This window comes from Bos taurus, chromosome 7 (genome assembly GCF_002263795.3).
Source record: "Bos taurus isolate L1 Dominette 01449 registration number 42190680 breed Hereford chromosome 7, ARS-UCD2.0, whole genome shotgun sequence".
Classification (NCBI taxonomy): Eukaryota; Metazoa; Chordata; class Mammalia; order Artiodactyla; family Bovidae; genus Bos; species Bos taurus.
In genome coordinates, this window is record NC_037334.1 from 68291671 (window position 1) to 68315182 (window position 23512).

Sequence of the window (23512 nt, forward strand, 5' to 3'; positions counted from 1 at the left end):
ACAGGGCACTGCGAACACAGTGGGCAGACCTGACTGCCTCAACAATCATGTGCAAGCTGAACCTCATCTTGCAACCTTATCTAGAAAGAGGGTCTTTACAGATGTAATTAGTTAAGGATTTTCAGATGAAGTCATCCGAGATTGAGGAGCGGCCCTCAAAGATACCAATGGCTGGTATCTTTCTAGGAAGAGAAGAGGACACAGGGAGACACAGGCAGAGAAGGTCACGTGACTACGGAAGCAGAGATGGGAGTGATGCTGCCATCAATCAAGGAATCCCTACAGCACCAGAAGCTGGAAGAGGCAAGGAAATATTCTCCTCTAGAGCCTGAATTCAGAGAGGACAGGGCTCTGCTGACACCTGGATTTCAGACAGCTGGCTTCCAGGACTGTGAGTGAATAGATTTCTGTCGTTTTAAGCCACGTGGTTTGTGATACTATTACCATAGTCCTGGGAACCTGATGCAGGAATGAAAGGGAACCGACATACAAAGGATGAGAGAGCCTAAGAAGGAATCAGGAAATGGGTGCTGAGCACATGTGAGAAGACTAAATGGAATTGAAAGGCCTGGCATTTAAGCTCAAAAGAGCATTAATCTAATATCATATTATTACTAGCATTCCACTGAAAATTTAATCATCAGGAACAACCCTGCAGGGAAGACGTTGTCACATATTGCCAGTGAAAAAACTGAGGTTCCAAGGGTTGAGCAACGTGACCAAGGTCAGACAGGTCGAAGGTGGTGGGGCTGGAATTTGAACCTGTCAGATGGACACCAACATCTATGCTCTTAACAACCTTATTACAGTGGAGTTCAAGCACAACTGGACCATGTAAACTGCATGTTGCGCTGAGGCAAGAAGGAATGCTCAGTATAATGATTTGCATTCAATCTAGAAAAGGGATGGGCCAGAACAGTGGTCTCCAGAGAGAGCTCGGTGCTCACCTGGGCTGTGCAAGGCCATCCACTGGGAGTGGGGAAATTGAGAGCTCCTGTTTGTATTTAATTAAATTGAATCGTTGCAACATTTATCCGGGAGGGATATATTTCAGCATGTACATGCTAGGTGGAGGTATGTTGAACAAATTGTCAATAAATGTTTTACCGCTTGTAATACATTGTTATTCTGGTCAAGAGGGAAAGAATGAGTTGCTTGGAGACTATGGTAGGCAGAGTAACGACACCCAAAGTTATCATGTTCTAATCTTTGAAATTTGTGATATGCACATGGCAAAAGAGACTTCGCAATACAAGTAAGTGAAGGATCTTGAGATGGGAAGATTATCCTGGGTTAGCCAGTGGTCCCAGTGCAATCACAAGTATCCTTATAAGAGGAAAGTCAAAATGCCAAAATTGGGTTACGTGATGATGGGAAAAGGTCAGAGAGAAAGATTTGGAGGTGTTATGTTGTTGACTTACAGATGGAGGAATGGGTCCAAAGCCAAAGAAAGCAAGTGTCATCTAAAAGCTGGAAAAGACAAGGAATTCGATTCTCCCCTAGAGAATTCAGAAGCCAAGTAGCCCAATCGAGATTTTAGGTTCTGACCTCCCAGAGCTGTAAACAAAATCTGTGCTGTTTTAAGCCACTCATGCTCAGTCACTCAGTCATGTCCAGCTCTTTGCCATCCTATGGACTGCAGCCTACCAGGCTCCTCTGTCCGTGGGACTACCATTCTGGTAAATTCTTATAACAGCAACAGAAAACTAAGACAGAGACACTGGCCTCTAAGATCTTCCTAGACAAGAGTGGGTCTGCACAAGGGATGAAAGGAAAGTTACTTTTTATTTACAAGTTCTTTGTGCTTTGGCCACATATGTGTAGTATCTATCTTAAATTAGTAAAATTGTAATAACAACAACAAAAGAATCTTAAAAATTAACCATGCTTTTCCCAGGTCAATGTACTCACCGATGCTTCTGATTAATACCTGATTTTCCTACAAGGTGAGAACGTATTTACACAAAAAAATACCATAATTGGGACCCCTTGGCAGCTTGATTCTCACTGTAAGTTAGTATGGTTTGCTGGTTTAATTTGGAGAAGGCAATGGCACCCCACTCCAGTACTCTTGCCTGGAAAATCCCATGGACAGAGGAGCCTGGTAGGCTGCAGTCCATGGGGTCGCTGGGAGTTGGACACGACTGAGCGACTTCACTTTCACTTTTCACTTTCATGCATTGGAGAAGGAAATGGCAACCCACTCCAGTGTTCTTGCCTAGAGAATCCCAGGGACGGGGGAGCCTGGTGGGCTGCAGTCTATGGGGTCGCACAGAGTTGGACACGACTGAAGCGACTTAGCAGCAGCAGCTGTCGCAGCTGGTTTAATTTTAGGCTCTTAAGTTCTGGGTATGCATGGGTACTCTGATAAAATGGAATTTCTGTTAAAAAATCAACCCTAGACCTCAGAGCACAGTGAGACTGCCAATCAGCCTCCCTTACGCTTTACCACCACTAAATATTTCCCCCAGGCTTCCTGGCTCTGTGACCTTGGGCAAGATATTTTCTCTCTCTAAGCCACAGTTTATTCATCTGAAAATGCTGCTATTTCGCCAACTGATTTTGTTATGTCCCATTTAACCTTTATATCTCTGGATAATTTTTTACAAAGTATTTGAATGACCTGAGAAAATTATCATTACATACTAATTTTTTCAAGGATATAAAGCTATACTTAGTATAGGGAATGAGTACATAAATACTTCAAAATATATATACAAACACATACATACCTCTTGTTCCCCAAAGAAACCTAAAAAGAAATCCAAAAGGCTAACTACAGCTGACTGTGAGTGGAGATATTGTAGGCAATTCAATTTTTAAAATTAATACTTTAAATGATTTCTAAACTTTCTCAAATGTGAAAACTTTATAAAATGTTCTGTGTTGTTCAGTCGCTAAGTCCTATCTGACTCTTTGCGACCCCGTGGACTGTAGCCCGCCAGACTCCTCTGTCCATGGGATTTCCCAGGCAAGAGCACTGGAATGGGTTGCCATTTCCTTCTCCAGGGGATCTTCCCAACCCAGGGATTGAACTCTTGTGTCCTGCATTGGCAGATGGATTTTTTACTACTGAGCTACCAGGGAAGCTCAAAATAGTCTATGTATCTTGTGTTAATTACTAGAAACCTTGCAAAATGCCTGAGTTAAGGGAAAACTGTTGGGGTGTGTGTCATTTATTTGAAGCCAGACCACAGTGACATTCTAAGTGAAACTTTGAAGATAGCTGTTAGAAACTCATTCACCCGCAGCCAAAGAAAGGGTTTGTGGTGCTATTAGAAAAAAGGTACCTCTCAAGATCTGAGTACTGAGGAATAGAAAGATGAAATAGGATGTACATATTAGTTGCTTTTACAGGTCAAATATGCTTTTTATAATAGTGGGTTCATATAAAAACTGGTGAAATCCAAGTAGAATTTGTAGTCAAGTTAATCGTATTGCAACAATGTAAATTTCTTCTTTTTGATAATTCACTGTAATGTAAGATCTTACCACTAGGGGAAGCTGGAGGAACGTATAGATCTCTCTGTACTGTTTTCTGCAAGTCTGTGGGAGTCCAAAATTATTTCAAAATAAAGTTTTTTTTTTTTTTTTTTAATGGCTTAAATACCAGCCATTTTATATAGGTCTATGTGATCTATGCATGATATGTAGTAGCCTGGCAGTAAAGACTTACTGAAAAAAAATGTTGAATGAACTTTAAAGCATGATTTAAAAGAATATAGAGAGAATGATTCTGAAAACAATTTGAATTTTTTTTTAATTGCTGTTATACTATGTTGTTAAGGAAAAAAAAAAATGATCTGAGAGGACATAGCACAAACTGTTACAGTAATTATCCCTTGATCTCAATCACTAGGGCGAGGATTGGGGGAAATATTTGAAAAACAAGAAACTTCCATTTTATAGTTTTAACTTTTTCTTTTACAAGAGCATGTATTTATTTTTGTAACATGAAAAATAAAGTTTAAACTTTAACAGTATGGCATGGAAACAGCCTTTCCCTTCAGAGGACTTCTCATCTATTAGGGTAGCGGGTGATGTTCAGTGCACGCTCTGGAAAATGAACCTATGGAAATAAACTCACAGCTGCCCTTTCTGAGAAATGCATCTACTATCTGGACAGTCTAGATTGAGCCCTGCAAGGGTGGCCTAAGGGCCAGATCCCCCTGCCACCTGTTTTTGCACAGCCTCAGAGTCAAGCATCCTTTTTATATTTTTTAATGGTTGGGGGGAAAAAATCAAAAGAAGAACTCATAACACATGAAAACTGCAGGCAATTTATATTTCATTGTCCATTGATACGGTGCTGTGGAAGCCTGGAGGCATCATTTGCATATGTGCTGTCTCCAAGTGCTCCTGCAGTGCTAGGGCAGGGGTAAGTAGCTGAGGCAGAGGACAGCACGGAGGCTTGTGAGGCCTGAAGATGTCCTAGCTGGCCATTCAGAGAAAAGTTTGCTGACTACTGGTAAGCGAATCTACCAGTCCAGAAACAGTGTCTGTGGAAGCAGGGAATGCCATGAGTTTTGAGTACAATTTTGAAAGCCTTTCAGACCCTAAGATGACGAGAGAGTTCCTTTCAAGGTGGTTTTATGTCTGAGGGGGTAGACTAGACCCCACTTTCTCACTAAAATAAAATCATGTGCTTTGTGCAGTTCTGGAATGGCACTGAATTTTTAGGCTAGAAAAATTTTTGAGAATCCATTCTGAAAATTGCCCCTATTTCTAGTCTTTTAGCAGAAATGTGATTCAAAATTCCTAGAACCTTTCTCTCAGAATCAGTTACTGAGCACCTTAGCAGGCCTAGCGTAGGGATGAGCACTTCATGTAACTTATTTCATTTTGGTGCTTATAAAACCCATTTCACAGATGTATAAACTGAGGCTTAACATTTAAATCACTCTACCTCAGGTAACACAGACAATAAAAGGAAATTTGAACCCAACGCTGAATGACTCAAAAAATCCTGATGGTAACCACTCTAATAGAAAAGAATAAGGGCATATTAAAATCTTATTCGAAAACATGAATGCTCTAACCATTGAATTTCATACCAGAAATTACCTGGCACTATCTTCTCAGTGCATATATTACATATGCAGACTCATTACTGAATTCATAGACACTGGGACTCATCTGTCTCTACTTTTAAAACAAATTTAACTCTGAAATAAGTCAGTTCCATGATACAATCTTAACACACCCCTAGAACTTTAAAGGAGAAGGCAATGGCAACCCACTCCAGTACTCTTGCCTGAAAAATCCCATGGATGGAGGCACCTGGTAGGCTGCAGTCCATGGGGTTGATAAGAGTCGGACACCACTGAGTGACTTCACTCACTTTGCACTTTCATGCATTGGAGAAGGAAATGGCAACCCACTCCAGTGTTCTTGCCTGGAGAATCCCAGGGATGGGGAGCCTGGTGGGCTGCCCTCTTTGGGGTCGCACAGAGTCAGACACAACTGAAGCGACTTAGCAGCAGCAGCAGCAGCAGCTGCCGCAGCAGCAGAATTTTAAAAGAGACAACTTCAAGGCTTCGGAAAAGTTTCTTACCTTTCATAGGTAGCAGCTGGCTTATGCTGCCCCCCTGTGGATTAGTTGTGGTATGGCCTTAAAAATCCAAAGGACAGCAAAAGGATCCAAAGTCTGAATATTTCAGATTTGAAAGAAATTCAAAATTATCTCCTCTGGTTCCCTTGTTTTAATCAAGAGAAAAATTTAAATCTAGAGAGACAGTTTCACTCGTTCAGGGTTTCACAGTGATGAGTAACAATGAAAGTGAGTGACCACAACCCATATTTTCTGGCCTCACTTGGCAGCACTAAGACAGATCTGGAATTTCAAAACACATTTTGAAAATAGAAAGAGTCATTTACTGAATTCACATGCTCTCTTTAAATTTGGGAGACCTCTGAATGATCAACAAGAGTACTATGAACTTCAATCAATCAACAGAGCATCACCTACGTGAATCTGGCGTTCCTTACATCCAAGGGCAAAATTGGGTAGGATCTACTTAATTTTGAAAGGAAACAGAGAGAAAATTTAGTATCAGTGCCCAAAGTGGTTCATAAAGGGGAGAAACGATGACTTTGCATTCCACACAGGTGAGGTAACAGAAGGACACCAGAGATTCTAGAACATCATTATTTAAGAGTCACCCAGTTCCAAACTGTGCCTCAAACTTCCATTGCCTCCCAGGATGCCCCAGCAACACAAACACCCTCATCCTTGGGAGAGCCCAGAGTCACCACCTCAGGCTCCTGCTTTCATGTGCTGGTATCTGCACGTCTCAGTGAAACACAGACAAGACGTCATCCCTGGACTCCTCTCTGTAGGGCAATGCCTATCCCTGCTCTGCCCCCACCAGCTGATCAATAAATCTTCACTGCGGGCAAGGTGCACATTTCACAGAGAGCCCTCTGGATTATTAGCAACAGCAGTAATAAGTGGGTGCCAGGCACCAAGTGCTCACTTCACGCCCAGCTCAGTGTGTTTTCCACGATTGATCTCAGAGTGTTCTGTGCTAGGCACCAGGACTGTCCTCATCTCACAGCGGGAGTCCTGTGGCCTCGAGATGTCAGACGACTGGCTCAACTGACAGCTAGGAAGGCAGAAAGCAACTTCAGAGCCAGGATTTTCCACCTGCAGAGCCCAAGCTCTTGTGCTCTGGGTTCTGTTGCCTTCGGAATATATAGCAAGAGCTCATACACACTTGCTCTGAAAAGATCAGTGCTGGAGGGTGACTGACCATGCTGTTTCATGGCACAGTGGGAAGTGGTCCAGTTGGAATGGAACCCTAGCCCACTGCTGTCTAGATGGGTGCAGTTTCTGGAAAGAGATTCTAAAAATTATTATTGATATTGCTGCTGCTGCTGATACAATAAGGGAAGTAGCTGAAAATGCACAAAGCACTTTCACATTTATTTTCATATTTGGACTTCAAAATGAATCTATGAGGTAAGTAAACTTGGGCAGAATTATTGAAAGAGAAGGAAACTGAAGCCCAGAGAGGTCTCGTATTTTGCCCAAAGGTGCAAAGCTAGTGCCCAATGCTACTAAAGGTAGCACAATGGTGTCTGATTACAAATTCCACTTCATTCTCCTCTTCTGCTTCTGGGTATCACAGGAGTTAAGATTCCACAAGTGTGGGGAGGTTCTCCCCAAGGACCATTGGTACCTTTGTTCATTGACTTGTTCACAGTGGGAGAACGGATTCCTCACCTCTTCACAGAGCTCGCTGTGGTTTATCCACTGATCCCACCCTCCTGTGAAACCAGGGATGTCTCCAGTGCCTGACTTGGTGTCCAAGGGACACTGTGGTCTGCAGTGATCACCCAGCTCACCTGGCTAACCATGGGTGAGGACCCTCTTAGAGCCAGCTCCAAGTTCTAGTTCCAGTGGCTGGTATGTAATTTCATTTTCACTCTCTGATTGCCTTACCACAGACATGCCTCTCCAAATAAGACACATCTTATATGGTTGGCCTTTCTGAAGGCGAACTGTTACGTGCTAGAATTGCACGATTCAATTCCAAGTTTATTAACGAAAGAAAAAAACATTTGTATGGTTGGTAGAATGTAACACTATTGAGAAAAGCATCCTGAGAATCCACTTTTTGTCCTTTTTCCTTTATCCCCAGACTGCCGGCCTCCTAACTGATTCCAGCACACGAACAGCACTGGGCCTGAGAGATAAAACAAATCAGCTAATGCTTCGCAAAAGATGTTGCCTTTGAAATCAGCTGCATCCAATTTCTTCCCTCTTGACACCGGCATTTGTGAGTGAAAATGAGCTTTGCTTCATCCCCTGTCTTCGTTTCTTCCTTCTGCTGAACTTGCTGCCAATTCCTCCCACAAGTCCTTTATGCCCTTGATAAACTGAGGGCCCAAAGAGTGTCAAGTTCTGACAGGGCTCAATTTTGGCTTCAAGGAAATAGTGCAGCGAAGGCGGGACAGCTCTGATTCAGGAGCCAGAAGAGAGTCCTATGTGTGACCTACTTCGTCTTCTATTTGATCTTTTTTGTGCCTCTGTGCCTGTTTCCTTCCATGCAGGATAAAGAGTCTACCACACTGGCAGTTCCTGTATGCCCTCTGGGGCCAGGGCTGGGCTTCAGGTCCTTGGACCTGCCCCTAGACTCTTAGAGGTCCTCATTCTTCGCATCTTTTGTTGTTCTGGCTTGCTTTGTCTTTAATGGGAGCATAATTGCTTTACAGTGTTGTGTTGGTTTCTGCCTTACAGCAATGTGAGCCAGTCACATTATATATATATGTATCTCCTCCCTTCTGAGCCTCTCTCCCCCTTTCCATCCCCCACCTCTAGGCCATCACAGAGCGCCGGGCTGGGCTCCCTGTTATATAGCAGCTTCCCACTAGTTATGTATTTTACACATGGTAGTGTGTATATATATATATATGTCAGTGCTACTTCCTCAATTCATCCCACCCTCTCGGACCCCACTGTGTCTGCAAGTCCAGTCTCTATGTCTGTGTCTCTATTCCTGCCCTGCAAATAGGTTCATCAGTACTATTTTTCTAGATTCCACGTGTATGTGTTAGTATACAATATTTGTTTTTCTCTTTCTGACTTACTTTGCTCTGCAAGTCTTAGACAGAGTAGGGCCATCTATATTTTGAATAGATTCCCTGTGGTTCCAGCCCATGGCCTGGCCTGGTATAGATGGGCTGGATGAGCCCAAAGTTCAAGATTTCCCAGTCTTTTCCTACCTCCCTGGGAGGTCAATGTGAGATCTGATTGTGCTTCCCCTTTCATTTATACCAACCTGACTCCCTTGTCTCCCGTCTCCACATCAAGACACAAACCTTGCCTCTCCCATTTTTGACTGCCTCTCTTTCTCCTATACCAGGACAAGCCTTCTCTCTCGTCCTGCCTCCTCTCTAAATATTCACCCTCCAACTCCTTGAAAGAACATCTAATATTTCTTCTCTGACAATTGCTCAGCTTTGGACTTTAGGGTGTCCACCCACAAGCTTACCCTGTTTCCTTCATGGTCACTGTCTAAACACCTCATCCTACTAACCAGCATTTAGAATCCCCTCATATTTACCTACACACTCCATAACCTTTGTCTCCTGGACTCCTTTCTACCTTTGCTGGCTCTCTCTGCATCCTCAGCTGGCTTTTCTGCCTTCACTACATCCTCTCTCATGGTACTTGTTCCTGTAAGGAGGTGGGGTGTCTGCCTTCATCCTTCCATTCCTGTAGTGCATTTAGACAATGCCAAAGGATCTTCAGTTATCCCCTCTGCTAATGAGACAATAGATGAAGGGTTTAAGAGCTTAGTTTCAACAGCCAGGAGACCTGGAGTTCAAACTCTGGCAAATGTCTCAAGCTCTCCATACCTCAATTTCTTCTCCTTTATAACGAATGTAACAGTACAATCTTCCTCACATATCTGGACAATGCCTGACTATGAGATAATGCACTGATGGCATCAAGCCCAGCCTTCTCCTAAAAGCACTCAGTAACTGTCATTTGTTACCAATGACTTCCAAAATTATATCGACAATCCTGAACTCTCCCCTATGAGATGGTATGTATGAAAGTTTTGGTATAGTGGCAAGTTCCTATTCAGCACTTACACTGTATCATCACAGTAATGATATTTGACCAGAGGGAGGTGCCAGTCATCAGACACCAATCCCCACCGAGGCATCTGTAGGTTGCCCAGCCCCACATTTCCAACTTCCTGTTAGACATCTCTCAGGGACACTTCAAACTCAAGATCACCAAAACAATTTTCACTCTTCCTCCTGGGGTTCCTTTACCAGTGAGCCCATCACATCAGCTAATCTCCCAAGTACAGAGACTCAATCATCCTTCCTTCTTACTCTACCCACCAAGTCCTCTCAATTCCAACCCTAAATGGCTCTGACTGTCCCTTCTCTGCTGTTACTGCTGCCATCATTCTAGTCGAGACACTCCTTCCTGTCTGAATAACAGCAGGAGCCTCCTGGGGAGCTTCTCTGCCTCCAGGTTTACTCCTCTCCTGTACATCAAAAACTTTTTACAGACTGAGTTTTCCCAAAACAGAGCTGAAAATGCCATTCTCTACTCCAAACACATGAATTGGTTCCTTGGAACCCTGGAATAAAATCTAAATTCTTCAGCCCATTAATCAGTCCTTTAAGAACCTAGGCCACTCCTAGCTTCCAGTTTCCACTAGACTAAACTAGACTCTTAAATAATCAGAGATTCCATGCTCCTGTAAGTCCTCCTATCTCTGCTCAGGCTGTTCTCCCTGCCTGTTCACTCTGCTCAATGTAATGTTCTCATCCATGAAGAACCAATTCAAGGATCTTTGAGAGAAATCATGCTGGCCCTCCTTTCCCAGTTAGAATCCTTCTCTCCCCTCTTTGGGTCCCCAGGGCACCTCCTCATACTTCTACCCCAAAACAAAGCCCACTGGATGGTGGTTTGTTCCACATAAGCTTGTCTCTCCCACTCCTTTAAGGACAGAGGTCAAGACTTCATCATTTTGATATGTTCTAGGCAGAGAAGTCGGAGCAGGCAATGGCACCCCACTCCCGTACTCTTGCCTGGAAAATCCCATAGGTGGAGGAGCCTGGTAGGCTGCAGTCCATGGGATCTCGAAGAGTCGGACATGACTCAGCGACTTCACTTTCACTTTTCACTTTGATGCAATGGAGAAGGAAATGGCAACCCACTCCAGTGTTCTTGCCTGGAGAATCCCAGGGACAGGGAAGCCTGTTGGGCTGCCATCCATCTGGTCACACAGAGTCGGACACGACTGAAGCGACTCAGCAGCAGCAGCAGCAGGCAGAGAAGTAACCTGGTAAGCCATGTTTAATGAATGACAGATTTGAAAGGCCTTTACCAAGTATCATGCTGCTGCTGCTGCATGCTGCTAAGTCACTTCAGTCGTGTCCGACTCTGTGTGACCCCAGAGACGGCAGCTCACTAGGCTCCCCCGTCCCTGGGATTCTCCAGGTAAGAACACTGGAGTGGGTTGCCATTTCCTTCTCCAATGCATCAAAGTGAAAAGTGAAGGTGAAGTCGCTCAGTCGTGCCTGACTCTTAGCAACCCCATGGACTGCAGCCTACCAGGCTCCTCCGTCCATGGGATTTTCCAGGCAAGAGTACTAGAGTGGGGTGTCATTGCCTTCTCCAAAGTATCATGCTATATATTTCTATATATCCAAATGAAGTGCCAAGATAAAGATATAAAATCTCATCTCCAACCACTTTTCCCTCTGAGAATCCTTGGATTTGCTGGAAAAGCCAGCTTGTTCTGGACTGTGAAGCTTGAGCTGGTTTATTAAACAGAGAAATACAGTAAGAGAACAAATGCTCGTAAAAGTCCCTCATCCTCACACCCCCACCATCCAACCCTGGGACCAAGAAATAGCTACTGTAAAAATCTCAAAGAAAGGAAAATGTGATGATTACCAGAGGAGGGTGTAATTTTTTCCCCAGTTTTCCTGGGTTCACAGATAAGTCCTCATGCATATTTGGGTGCTTGAAATTTGAAATGATTTTACTGCTTAGACTTCATGCTGTTCATGAGCATAATGATTCACCTTAGGGCTAAGAAAAAGTGAATCAGTGGTAAAGAATCCTCCTGTTACCTACTAAGATAACAGCCACCTTTTGCATGCTTACTAGCTAGCCAGACACTCATCTAAATTTTTATATGCATGAGGTTATACAACGAAGGCCAGAGACCCCCAGGAAAAAGTAGTGCAGCTGATAATCAAGCCCAAGCAGTCCCTTCTAGCACCTCCAAGGCTGTGGATTAATTTCCGGGTATTCTCTGCCCTTGCTGCTGTTGCTGTGGCTATTAGTCTCTAAACTGTGTCTGACTCTTTGCGACCTCATGGACTATAGCCCACCAGGCTTCTCTGTCTGTGGGATTTCCAGACAAGAATATTGAAGTGGGTTGCCATTTCCTTCTCCAGGGGAATCTTCTTGACCCAGGAATCGAACCCACATCTCCTGCTTGGCAGGTGGATTCTTTACCACTGAGACACCCAAGGAGCCCTTTTTCTATCCCTGGGCCCTAATATTAATAGATACCTAAAGGAGTCAGGCAGGAGGAAGAAAGGACAAATGAACAAAAGAATACTCCTTCCACTATACAGAGCCATGGGGTCAAGTGAGTAAACCATCTGCGGCTTCAAGGAAGAAGATGAGTGTGTTTGGAAATAGGATGAGATAGCAGAGCTCCACCCAGCCTAGAGTAGACAAGCAAGTATTCTAGAGATGATCTACCATGAAGTACTGAACCAATGAATCAAGGTCAATGGTATCCCTTACTCTCTAAAATCCATAGGAAGGAACAAGCCACAAATGCAGTCTTGACACCAGTGTGTCCTAGGAGGGCTTCATGGCTCACAGGACCCAAAAGTCGTCTCTAGTCATCGGACTCCATGACACTCTGTTCAGTGTTTCCCCTCAACCTAAGGGGCAAGGGAAGAAGAAGAGAGAACCACACACACGTACTCTTGGATGTGAGTAAGGCAGTGCTGCGGTGAGAAGTCTCCTCAACGCTTCTCTGAGAGGTCCTAGGGAGCAGGGCAGGCTCTAATTCTGGAAGAGAAAAAAAAGTTTGATAAAAGACAGCTAAAAGTTGGTGCTTGTGCCAAGCAATTTTTACAGTTGTCTTTGTAGTTTTCTACGTTTATTTTAGGCAAGTACAAAGACAACTATAAAAATGATCCTGATCCCTATGTATATTTTGAGGCTTTCCTGCTGGCTCAGATGGCAAAGAATCTGCCTACAATGCCAGAGACCTGGGTCAGAAATATCCCCTAGAGAAGGGACATATTGGCTACCCACTCCAGTATTCTTACCTGGACAATTCCATAGACAGAGAAGCCTGGTGGACTACAGTCTATGGGGTTGCAAAGAGTCAAACATGACGGAGCGACTAACACATATATATTTCAAGTTTTTTTTTTTCAAGGATTGTAAGTAATTTTTAGAATCTAAGGGAACTGTAAATGTATTTGAAGATGATTATTTTAAGGACTAAAGGAATAAAACATACAAATTTGCTTAGGGTTCATGAACCTTAGGTCGGTACTCACAGTGTAATGGAATTAGCCAATTCATTACTGTAAAGTTGTTTAAATTAATCCAGGCCTTATTGAGGCAGCTGAAATGCCTAAGCCTTCGAGATATCTCATGATTGTTTTCTAATATCTTTACCTCAGAATTAGAGTTTGAAACATGGTGAAAGCTTTGACAAGGACCCATAATTAATGGAGCTAGTAACTCAGTAAGAATTCCAAGGTGTCGGATCAATAAGGATTCAGGAGGGAGGGTGGGAGGGAGGAAGAGAAAGGGAGAAAGAGGGGAGGAGAGGACAGAAGAGAGAAAGAAAGGAAGGAAGGAAGGAAGTTCACCATCAAGGAATATTTTAAGGCATCTGGAGGTCTTTCCTCTAATGCCTAAGTAGACAGTTGAGCCCTGGCAGGATGGAACTGGTCTTTGACCCAGAGTGACATTTCCTGGTTCTTTCCTAAGTATCTGTACTCCTAGAAGGTCAAGTTGAGAACTAAAAATGATGATTTTTCAAAAACACAAAGGAAAAAAATAGGAACAAAAAAGGAAACCATAAAACAATGAAAAGGAACAATTTAATGAAACTACACCCCCCCCACACACACACACACATGCACACACAGAGTTATGGGATGAATTCTGACCTCCGCCTCACTCCCACCCCTGCTTGTAAATTCATATTTAAAGCCCTAATTTCCAGTAACTCAGAACATGACTATATTTGGAGATAGAGCCTTTAAACAAGTAAAAGTGATACTATGTGGACAGCCCTACTCAAATATGACTGATGTTCTCACATAAAGAGGAGATCAGGACACAGATACACAAAGGAGAAAGAGGATGTGAGTACCAAGCGAGAAGACAGCCATCAGGGAGAAAGACCTCGGAAGAAACCAACCCTGCTGACCCCTTAGTCTCAGACTTCTAGCCTCCAGAATTGTGAGAAATAAACTTTTGTTGTTTAAAATGCCCAGTCTGTGGTGCCCAGCCCTGACAAACTCACACACACACACACACACACACACGCACACGCACACGCACACACATATGTACACACACACGCACATACACATGCACGTGCACACACACATGCACACACATGCGTGCACACACATGCACACGCACACACACGCACGCGCACGCACACACACACACACATACTCACAGACTCTAGAGCAAGTTGCTGAGCTGCCCCATTCAGTAGGAGAACCCTTTGCCAAGGGACCCAAGGTACACCTGAGCAGCAGAAGGGAAAGAATGGCCAGGTGAGCCAAGTACCTGCCGTGAGGGTGGGCCCCTCAGTGGAAGGCTCAAGGGTCAGCAGTATCGTGTCTTCCTCCAGAAGGGAGCTCAGTGTTGTCAGAGGGCACATGGAGGCCGTGGTTGTGAGCGCAGCTGTAGTTCTCATCTGAAGTGGTGGTGTGGACGTGAGGTCAGAGGTGGTCACGACTGTTGTTGGAAGCATGGCTGTGGCTGTTGTCATGGCAGTGGTGGTGGCGACGGTGGTGGTGGTGGTTGTGGTTGGGCGGCGGGTGGTTGTCGAGGGCGTAGTTGTGGGGGCTGTAACCAATACACGATATGTCTGGTACCAAGTGGAGACGGAGGAAGAGGGAAACGCCACAGGTGTTGCTGGCATCCATCCCTTTGTCTGTGTTTCTATAGCCTCACCTGGTCCATGAGCCTGGACCATCAAAATGCCTAGGAAAACTGGGATTCTAAACTCTACGCTTGGCCTTTCCAACCTATTTTTTACACCCTAGCTAGAGTAATCTTTGACAATGACAAACCAAATTATGTCAGTCTCCAACTTAAAACTTTGTTTTAACTGGGTTCTCCTTGCCCTTCTGGTGAAGATCCAATCCCTAACCCCACCCACAGGGTCCCACTTGATCTGGATCTTTCTTTCCAACCCCATGCCTCCACTCTATTCTCACATTCCCTTGCCCACAGGCCTTTCTTCGGTTCTTAAACTATATTACTGACCTTCCCTCTGGAGGAACTTTGTACTGACTGCTTCCTAGTCCCTCTCTTCCTTAGACTGACTCTTCTTTAAAGCTCATGTCTCAGCTAAAAGGTCACTTCTGCAAAGAGGTCATCCGCAGTCTACAATAACAATGTTTTTTGCACACTCATACTTGACCACATCTGGTCCCATCACTTCATGGGAAATAGATAGGGAAACAGTATCAGACTTTATTTTTGGGGCTCCAAAATCACTGCAGATGGTGACTGCAGCCATGAAATTAAAAGACGCTTACTCCTTGGAAGAAAAGTTATGACCAACCTAGATAGCATATTGAAAAGCAGAGACATTACTTTGCCAACAAAGGTTAGTCTAGTCAAGGCTATGGTTTTTCCAGTGGTCATGTATGGATGTGAGAGTTGGACTGTGAAGAAAGCTGAATGCTAAAGAATTGATGCTTTTGAACTGTGGTGTTGGAGAAGACTCTTGAGAGTCCTTTGGACTGGAAGGAGATCCAACCAGTCCATTCTGAAGGAGATTGGCCCTGTGATTTCTTTGGAAGGAATGATGCTAAAGCTGAAACTCCAATACTTTGGCCACCTCATGTGAAGAGTTGACTCATTGGAAAAGACTGTGATGCTGGGAGGGATTGGGGGCAGGAGGAGAAGGGGACAACAGAGGATGAGATGGCTGGATGGCATCACCAACTCAATGGACGTGAGTCTGAGTGAACTCTGGGTGTTGGTGATGGACAGGGAGGCCTGGCGTGCTAAGATTCACGGGGTTGCAAAGAGTCAGACATGACTGAGCAACTGAACTGAACTGACTGACTTGACCACAGACTTTGTAGCGTTTCCTAAAGACACATTTATTTGTTGATTGTTGTATAATGTCTGCTTCTCCTAGTACATTGTAATCTCCACAAGAGAAAAGTTGGAATTTATGTTGTTCTCTTCTACAAATCTAATACCTATCATGGTATTAGTAGATGTTCCTAGTAGATCTACAGTAGATCTACCTAGTAGATGTTGCAAAAATATGGCATAAATGATTGCATCAAAAGGAAACCCAAGTATAACATTTCAGTCAAGCAAGGTGAATAAGCTCTAGAAATTTGCTGCACACATTGTACCCACGTTAACAATTGTTTATGGTACACTTGAAAATCTGTGAAGGGAACAGACCTTATTCTAGGTGTTCTTTCCACAATAAAACTCAAGATCTAAAACAAATGATTTCAGAGTGTAAAGATTGATTCATGCCAAAACTGCTCACCTGCTAAACATCTGAATTTGGGTTCATTAGCAACAGATATTCTACACATACCACCCTTTCTTAAATATGCCAAATTTCCATTAACTCTAATGGACCAGAAAGACATCATTAGTTTCAAGTGAGCTGAGAAATGATGTCGTAGAGTATTGAGGTCAACCAGTATTTTATAAAATAATATTAATACCTGGTTATATCAGGTTTGAAAAGCAAAGACTTGGATTGGCATCATTTATCTTCAACAAATCCAAATAATACCTTCTATCTCACAAAGTTGCTTTGGGAGAAAAATACACTAATGCTTATCAAATTTCTCTAACTAGAAGCATCCACATCAGTTCTTCTCAAATTTTAGAACCCATGAGAGTCACCTGAGAAGCTTCTTATGCATATGGCTAGTGAGACCTTGCCTTCTGAGATGCCAGTCCAATTAAGAACAGAGCCCAAGAATCCTTGGTCCTTGGTGCGGGCTGAGCACAGAGCTGCCTTTGAGAGGCTCCATTCCAGACTAGCAGAAATGGTGATTATTGTTTATGTAATTGAACCATAGACCCTGCATGCATGCATGCAGCTCAAATCTTTAGGAGTTTTGCCATATTTCAAATTTCATCAAAAGCAGCTGATAGTAGCAGAAGGAAAAACCAGCTGAAAACTGCTATTTATGATTGTCTCCAAATCTCCTGCCCTTTCCCCTCACTGGAAGTAGCCCACTGTTGGTTTATGGATGAAGCTAATGCATAAACACAGTATTCTTGCCTGGAAAATTCCATGGATGGAGGAGCCTGGTAGGCTGCAGTCCATGGGGTCACTGGGAGTCGGACACAACTGAGCAACTTCACTTTCACTTTTCACTCTCATGCATTGGAGAAGGAAATGGCAACCCACTCCAGTGTTCTTGCCTGGAGAATCCCAGGGACGGGGGAGCCTGGTGGGCTGCCGTCTATGGGGTCGCACAGAGTCAGACACGACTGAAGCGACTTAGCAGCAACAGCAATGCATGAACAAAACATTGTATTTTGTTCACTCAGTGTTTGTAAAAGTTTTGTGATCTTTGCCAACATGCAAAAATCAATACAGTTCACATAAAAACTGGCAGCTCTGAAAGCCCTGGGCCCAAATTTCTTCAGTTCCCTAGGCAAGAAGCAGCTGCCCTCTTCATATTGACCTTGAATTTCACTGGTTCTTTTCCCCACGCCCTACTCCTCACCCTCTACCCTTTCATTCATTTCTGTGGGTTCCTCAGCTCCCACAGGCAATTGCTCCAGACTGTGGCTCCTCTAGACACAAACACATCTCAGGTTTAATCTGTCCACTCACTGCTTAAGCAGCTTAGTCTCTCTGCCACCACCCTCTGACTCCATGACCCAACACGAACTTCTCCACCCACAGACACAACCTCTGTGTGCTCACCTCTCCTCAGATCCAGGCGGATGTTCCTCTTCACATCATTGAACCAGCCAGGCACCTCTATGCGACAGCAGTACACATTCTGGTCACCTTCATTGGTGTCCATGATGGTCAAGGAGACATCCCCTCTCTGGATAATCCCCCGAAGTTGGTATTTTGGTGACTTGCTTGAGACCACCTTTGTCCCATCAGTGTAGAGAAGCTCGTCATTGCATTTGGACTTGGGACACTGGCCTCTGCCCCAGCACATGCTATTACTATTCGGAGACCAGGATGAGTATGTACACGGCAAAGTCACTGGCTGACCCAAAAATGCTCTCACAACAGTCTGTGATGCTGCCGGAGCTGTGAGGAAAGATGAGAAAATTAAGTTGTGAGGTATTGAAATCTCTCAAATATGCTCCACAGGGATCATGCATGCAGATGCTTCCAGGAAGATGAAGAAGGTTGTATTGTATGTTTCTTTAGCCCAAATTCTGGCCTGTCCTTTGCTGCCACTAAGCTCCTAACTTCACACTCTGCTATCCCTCAAGTGGGAGCAGCTGACTACATGAGTCTGAACCCATTTCTGCTGCAGATTTGCTGATTAATTTGCTAATTTGCAGATTTGCTGACCTTGAGTACCATTCAATAAAATAAATTCTCCAGTGGAAAATTCTGACCCTTCAATCTAACTGCTGCTGCTGCTAAGTCGCTTCAGTCATGTCCAACTCTGTTCGACCCCATAGATGGCAGCCCACCAGGCTCTTCTGTCCCTGGGATTCTCCAGGCAACACTGGAGTGGGTTGCCATTTCCTTCTCCGATGCATGAAAGTGAAAAGTGAAAGTAAAGTCAATCTAACAGTACTCTCATATAAACAGGTGTAAGCAGCATTCTACCCAGTGTATGTCAATAGGCAGTGATCATGTACTACTGACATGAATGCCTCAAATGGGTCTCCCGCTGTCTTTGACCCCAGAGTGTACTATGGCAGGGAGACAGGCTGTTGTTGTTTGGTCACTAAGTTGTGTTTAACTCTTTGTGACCCCATGGACTGCAGCATGCCAGGCTTCCTTGTCTTTCACTATCTCCTAGAGTTTGCTCAGAAATTAATTGCTCTAGACCATGTGTTTGTTGTTAGAGAATATGAAATAAGGTGGAAGTTTGTGGATTTTTTTTTTTAAGTTAGAACTGGAGAGGAATCATAGGAATTCTTTAGAATGGCAAATGTGACTTAAAGGTGCTAGAAGATTATGTTGATCATGTTAGCTATATGCAATGGAATATATTACCATTTTAGAAATGCAATATCTGTGTTTCCCAATTTCAACTGATCATCAGCATGGCCTGCGGAGCTTGTTAAAAATACTTGTTATCTTGCCCAACCTGAGTCAGAATCTCAAGACTGAGGCCCGTGGTAATGTACAACCAAGGTCAAGGTCAAATGACAACCAAGGTCACTGAACACTCACTCTGTGCCTTTTCTAAGATAACTTCCATCTGTGAGAATCTACGAAACTTTTCCACTGCTGCAAATATTAAGCCCTTTGGTTTAATTGATCATCAGTGATTGTTCTCAATCAAACCAAGCTATTGAAGGGACAGCCAGGCAGGCCATAGCTCCAGATCGTCAGGATGACATCCTGCTCCTTCTTGGGTACCTTGATCTCTGCTCATTATTTTCTTCAAGGTGCCCTCCTGTAAGACTCTCCATTCACTAACTCTGTTAACCCCAACGGCTGAATTGTGTAAGACGTGGCCAGCAGCACTGTGTTCCTCCCTGGCACAGCAGTCAGCAACTTCCAGCTATCCTTATCTGAGAGAAGATGAGCATGAGTCCTAACAGTGGCCCAGGTAGAAAGCCAGAGAATGTGCATGCTGGGTTTTCCAAAGTTTGCTCTCAGGATGAAAGGTCGTTGTAAATTCAGACCTGCCTGGGACCTTCTCTGAACCTGTCGTCTCTTTACCTCGCCACAGTAGATATTCCACACATTGTAAATGCTGTAGAAGCCCATTTTGCCCCACCCCATGAAGCCAGGGGGTGGGGGGTGGGGGGCGGGGCGGGGAATAATTGTCATCATCCTCAACTGTCATAGCAGTGCAGAACATGTGCACCAAAGACCAATAATTTCTAAAATATGAGCTTGTTCTCAGAACTAGTTGGTAAATTAATTTTTAAAATATGTGACAGAATTATTTCCACTGGAGATCCAACAGCTTGTTTTCCCAACTATCACAGTACAGAAGGAGGCACCCCATATTCACTAAGGAAAGCCTTTTCCAGATAGAAACAAACTGGCAAAGGACAAAACAGGCAATTCATAGACAGATGAGGAAATATGAGTGGCCAGTAAATTTCCCCTATCAGACTGGCAAAAATTTAGAACACTGATGATATCAAGTGTTGCCCAGTCAGGGATCAAGCAAATGACTGGAGTAACCTGGAGTGAAATGGGATGTGAATTGGTACAGCCACACTCTGGGGCAATTTTGCAGTTTTGGTTAACACTCAAATGGAACTAAGCCTGAAAAATTTCATGGTGTGTTTTCTGCTGCAGAAAAGCACACATGCACAAGGAAGGCAATTTGAAAATGTTTACTGCCAGGTCATATGTGTGCGACGGAATGAACATGTGTACGTGGGTAGCGGCTAACCTATGGCGCCGTCCTTCCATTGAGCCACACGTACAAGATTAATAGGATGAGACAGATTGATAACTAATGGTGTGAAAACTCCAAGGCTTATTAATGCACAAAAAGTGGACATTTCAAAATGACATTTAAAATACAAAACCATTGAAAAAAAATGTTTGCAGGATTTGCGGGCACAGACATATGAAAGTAAATGCATAGAAAAGTGGCTGACAGGACACACATCCAACTCACTGAGTCAGCATTGCCTTGATCGGAGACTGGGGTTGAGGGTAGTAGTGTCAAAGGGGATATTAGCTTTATAACAATTTAGTTGTTTCACCAAGGGTATTTCTGTATTACTTATTTGTCAAAAATTAATGTTAAAAAAAGGAAGCAGGCATGGCAGAAAAACACCCATTATGCTTACAATGAAAACCTCATTCTGCCAGTTACTGCTTTTGTGTTCTCTGGAGGAAAGCCACAATAATCCTGACCTCATTATCTTCATGCGGCAAAGGGGAGAGATCGTGCTCACCTCAGAAATAGTTCTCAGGTCCACATGAGGTGGAGCATTAAAGCCCACATGAAACAAATAAGCTATTAAAACAAATCACCAAGCATATCAGAATGTAGAAATAGAAAAGAGACTGTTCTTTCCAGCTCCAAAATTACCCTGAAACAAAGAAATTAAATCAATTTCTCTTTTCAGCAATTACCCAGAATGGTGGGTACAGTCTAGGTTCTGGCACCAGCTGGGTTCCTTCTCTAGCTGGTGGCCTTATCCAAGGTGTTTCCTCAATCTGGGGCTCAATTGTATCATTGACAGAGTGAAGGGTTTGATTTGGCATCTCTAAAGAGCGATTCAGCTCTGATCCTTAATGAGTCTGAGTAGTCAGTGTCTTCTAAAGGGTCATTTTAGAAAAGGCACAAATTGAAAAAACAAAAGAAATCATCCACCAGGCACTGTCTTCTTCAAGTAGGGTTGGAGAAGCTCACTCACTCAGTGTCCAGCCAGTAGCTGGAAAGGTGACCATAGCAACCATCACCAAACCCTCCACACTGCCAGCCCACAGGACAAGATAAGGCCAGGCAAAAACAGTGATAAAGAAAGCGACAGGAACTGCTTTCATTCCATTAACTCCCACATGTATCTGGAGAGAGAGGTGGTTAAATGAACAACTACTATAGGGTCAGGGTAATGAGTTCTTTAATGGGGAGATTTCAGGGAGGACAGGAACTCATAGCAGACTCACTGAAACCAGTTTGGAGGCTACCAGTGGTCAGAAAAAAGCCTGATTTAGGTGGAGACCTGAGAATGCATGGAGTTATAGAGGAAAATAATAAGCAAAGAGCAATAAGACAAAGGCTTGTTTTCTTGAAATACAGGTGTTTTCTCATGCAGCACATCTGAAAGACTCATGTGCAGAAACTAGGAACTGTTTAAACTGTAAGGGACATTCAGATCAGATCAGTCGCTCAGTCGTGTCCGACTCTTTGCGACCCCATGAATCGCAGCATGCCAGGCCTCCCTGTCGCTAGATGTTGTCTAGTCCTAGAGTCATAGACTGTGGAAACTGGTCTTATCCAGGTCCCTCCTTTCTTACATGAAAGGGCCATAGTCTTCAGTGTCAAAGGATAATAACCAAGATGTGACTTCAACTCAGCCCACAGTATCCCGTCCTATAACTCAGGATGTGAGTGTCTGCACCAATCCACACCAAGTGTGTACATTTGCATCGTCCAAAAGCCGGAGATGATGTGTGGACAATGTAAATCTTATCTGGACACTTGACACCCCGCAAAATAAACCAAGAAGCAAATAAAAAATCCTAAAAATAAAGATAAAATATGATTTATAATAATAGCTCTTAGCAGAACAAATCCCCCTGGCATTTACTGTGCTAGTAACGCCTGTAAAGGACATTTCTTTTCCCCATGTTATCCCATCCCTTATCTATATTTCTTCTTAAATTGCCATTTCTGGTATTAACATAAATACCCCCACCCTAAAACATCCAAAGCAATCTCAGGATAAACCCTGTGTCACAGAAAGGGAGAGAGACCTTCCAAGAAGAGAAGCTGAGTGGATGCAGGAATGCAATGGATTTCTGTTTTATAGATCAGCCATGGGAATCCATCACAGGGACTCCTGGATGGAAGGACTGAGAACACTTACTCAGACAAAGCCGCCCAAGTTCAATCACCAGCCAGAGAATCAGAGGCCCTTTGGACATTTTGGCTGTTTGCAGATGTCAGGAGTCTGTCTGTCTGTCTGTCCGAATTCCATTTCTTATACTCCAGTTAATGCTGACAGGGTGGGACCTTTAGGTTTCATTTCTCTTTTTGCCTCATAATCTTCCCTTTCTTTCTCCTGAATGGCCTCTCTCAATCTGGGATGTATGATGAAATGTGCTGAGTACATTTCTCCTGGCCATTAGTGTGTGTGCAGACACATGGAGTGATGGTGTGGACATGCATGGACTCCGTTGTCCACTTATACAGGGGGTTTCCTACATGTACATGAGCACCAATTTTATGTACATGCACACTCATAAACTGTGGGAACTTGGGAATTTGGCTCTGCTGCCATTCTGGTTTCTCCCTCTCCCAGAACCTTAGCCCCCTTGCCCTAATAATGGAGAAGTAAAACCAGGGTCGAACTCCCCTAGTGGCCCAGTAGTTGAGCTTCTGCCTGCCAGTACTGGGGACACAGGCTTGATCCCTGGTCCAGGAAGATTCCATATGCCACAGAGCCCCTAAGCCCACGTGCCACAACTACCGAAGCCCACCCACCCCTAGAGCCTGATCTCTGCAATGCAAGAAATCACCACAGTGAGACACCTTCACACTACAATAGAGAGTAGCCCCTACTCACCTCAACTAAAGAAAGCCCATGTGCAGCAGTGAAGACCCAGTGCAGCCAAAAATAAATTTAAAAGTTTAAAGAAAAAATATTAAATTAAAAAAATAAAGAAATAAAAGCAGGGCTGCCATCAACCATCACATGAGCCAAAAATACCATTAAAGTTTACTGGGCAAGGAAAGAAGAGATTCAATAGAGGAAGCATATGGTGATAAATACCAGACAGGCTCAGATAACAAAAAAGTCCACGTCTGGGCCCAATTCCACCACTTGTAGTGAAACCACTTGATGGGGAAGAGCACACAAGACAATTCACGAACCAGATTTCAGGGCTTGAATCTCGTG

General features: G+C 43.8%; 1 protein-coding gene and 1 long non-coding RNA gene across 2 annotated transcripts in view; one reads left to right on the plus strand and one right to left on the minus strand.

Moving 5' to 3' along the window:
* The window catches only part of TIMD4 (T cell immunoglobulin and mucin domain containing 4), a 28139-nt gene extending 5582 nt beyond the window's left edge, over positions 1–22557 (minus strand). The window contains 4 exon segments of the mRNA NM_001075320.1: positions 12485–12571; positions 14327–14608; positions 17694–18035; positions 22481–22557. Coding sequence (NP_001068788.1) covers positions 12485–12571; positions 14327–14608; positions 17694–18035; positions 22481–22538 — 769 coding nt within the window. The 5' untranslated portion in view covers positions 22539–22557.
* LOC112447467 (uncharacterized) overlaps positions 6167–23512 on the plus strand; it is a 37947-nt gene continuing 20601 nt past the window's right edge. The window contains exons 1-2 of the long non-coding RNA XR_003035680.2: positions 6167–6961; positions 7644–7781. This is a non-coding gene — a long non-coding RNA (uncharacterized lncRNA). The remainder of the gene's footprint in view (positions 6962–7643; positions 7782–23512) is intronic.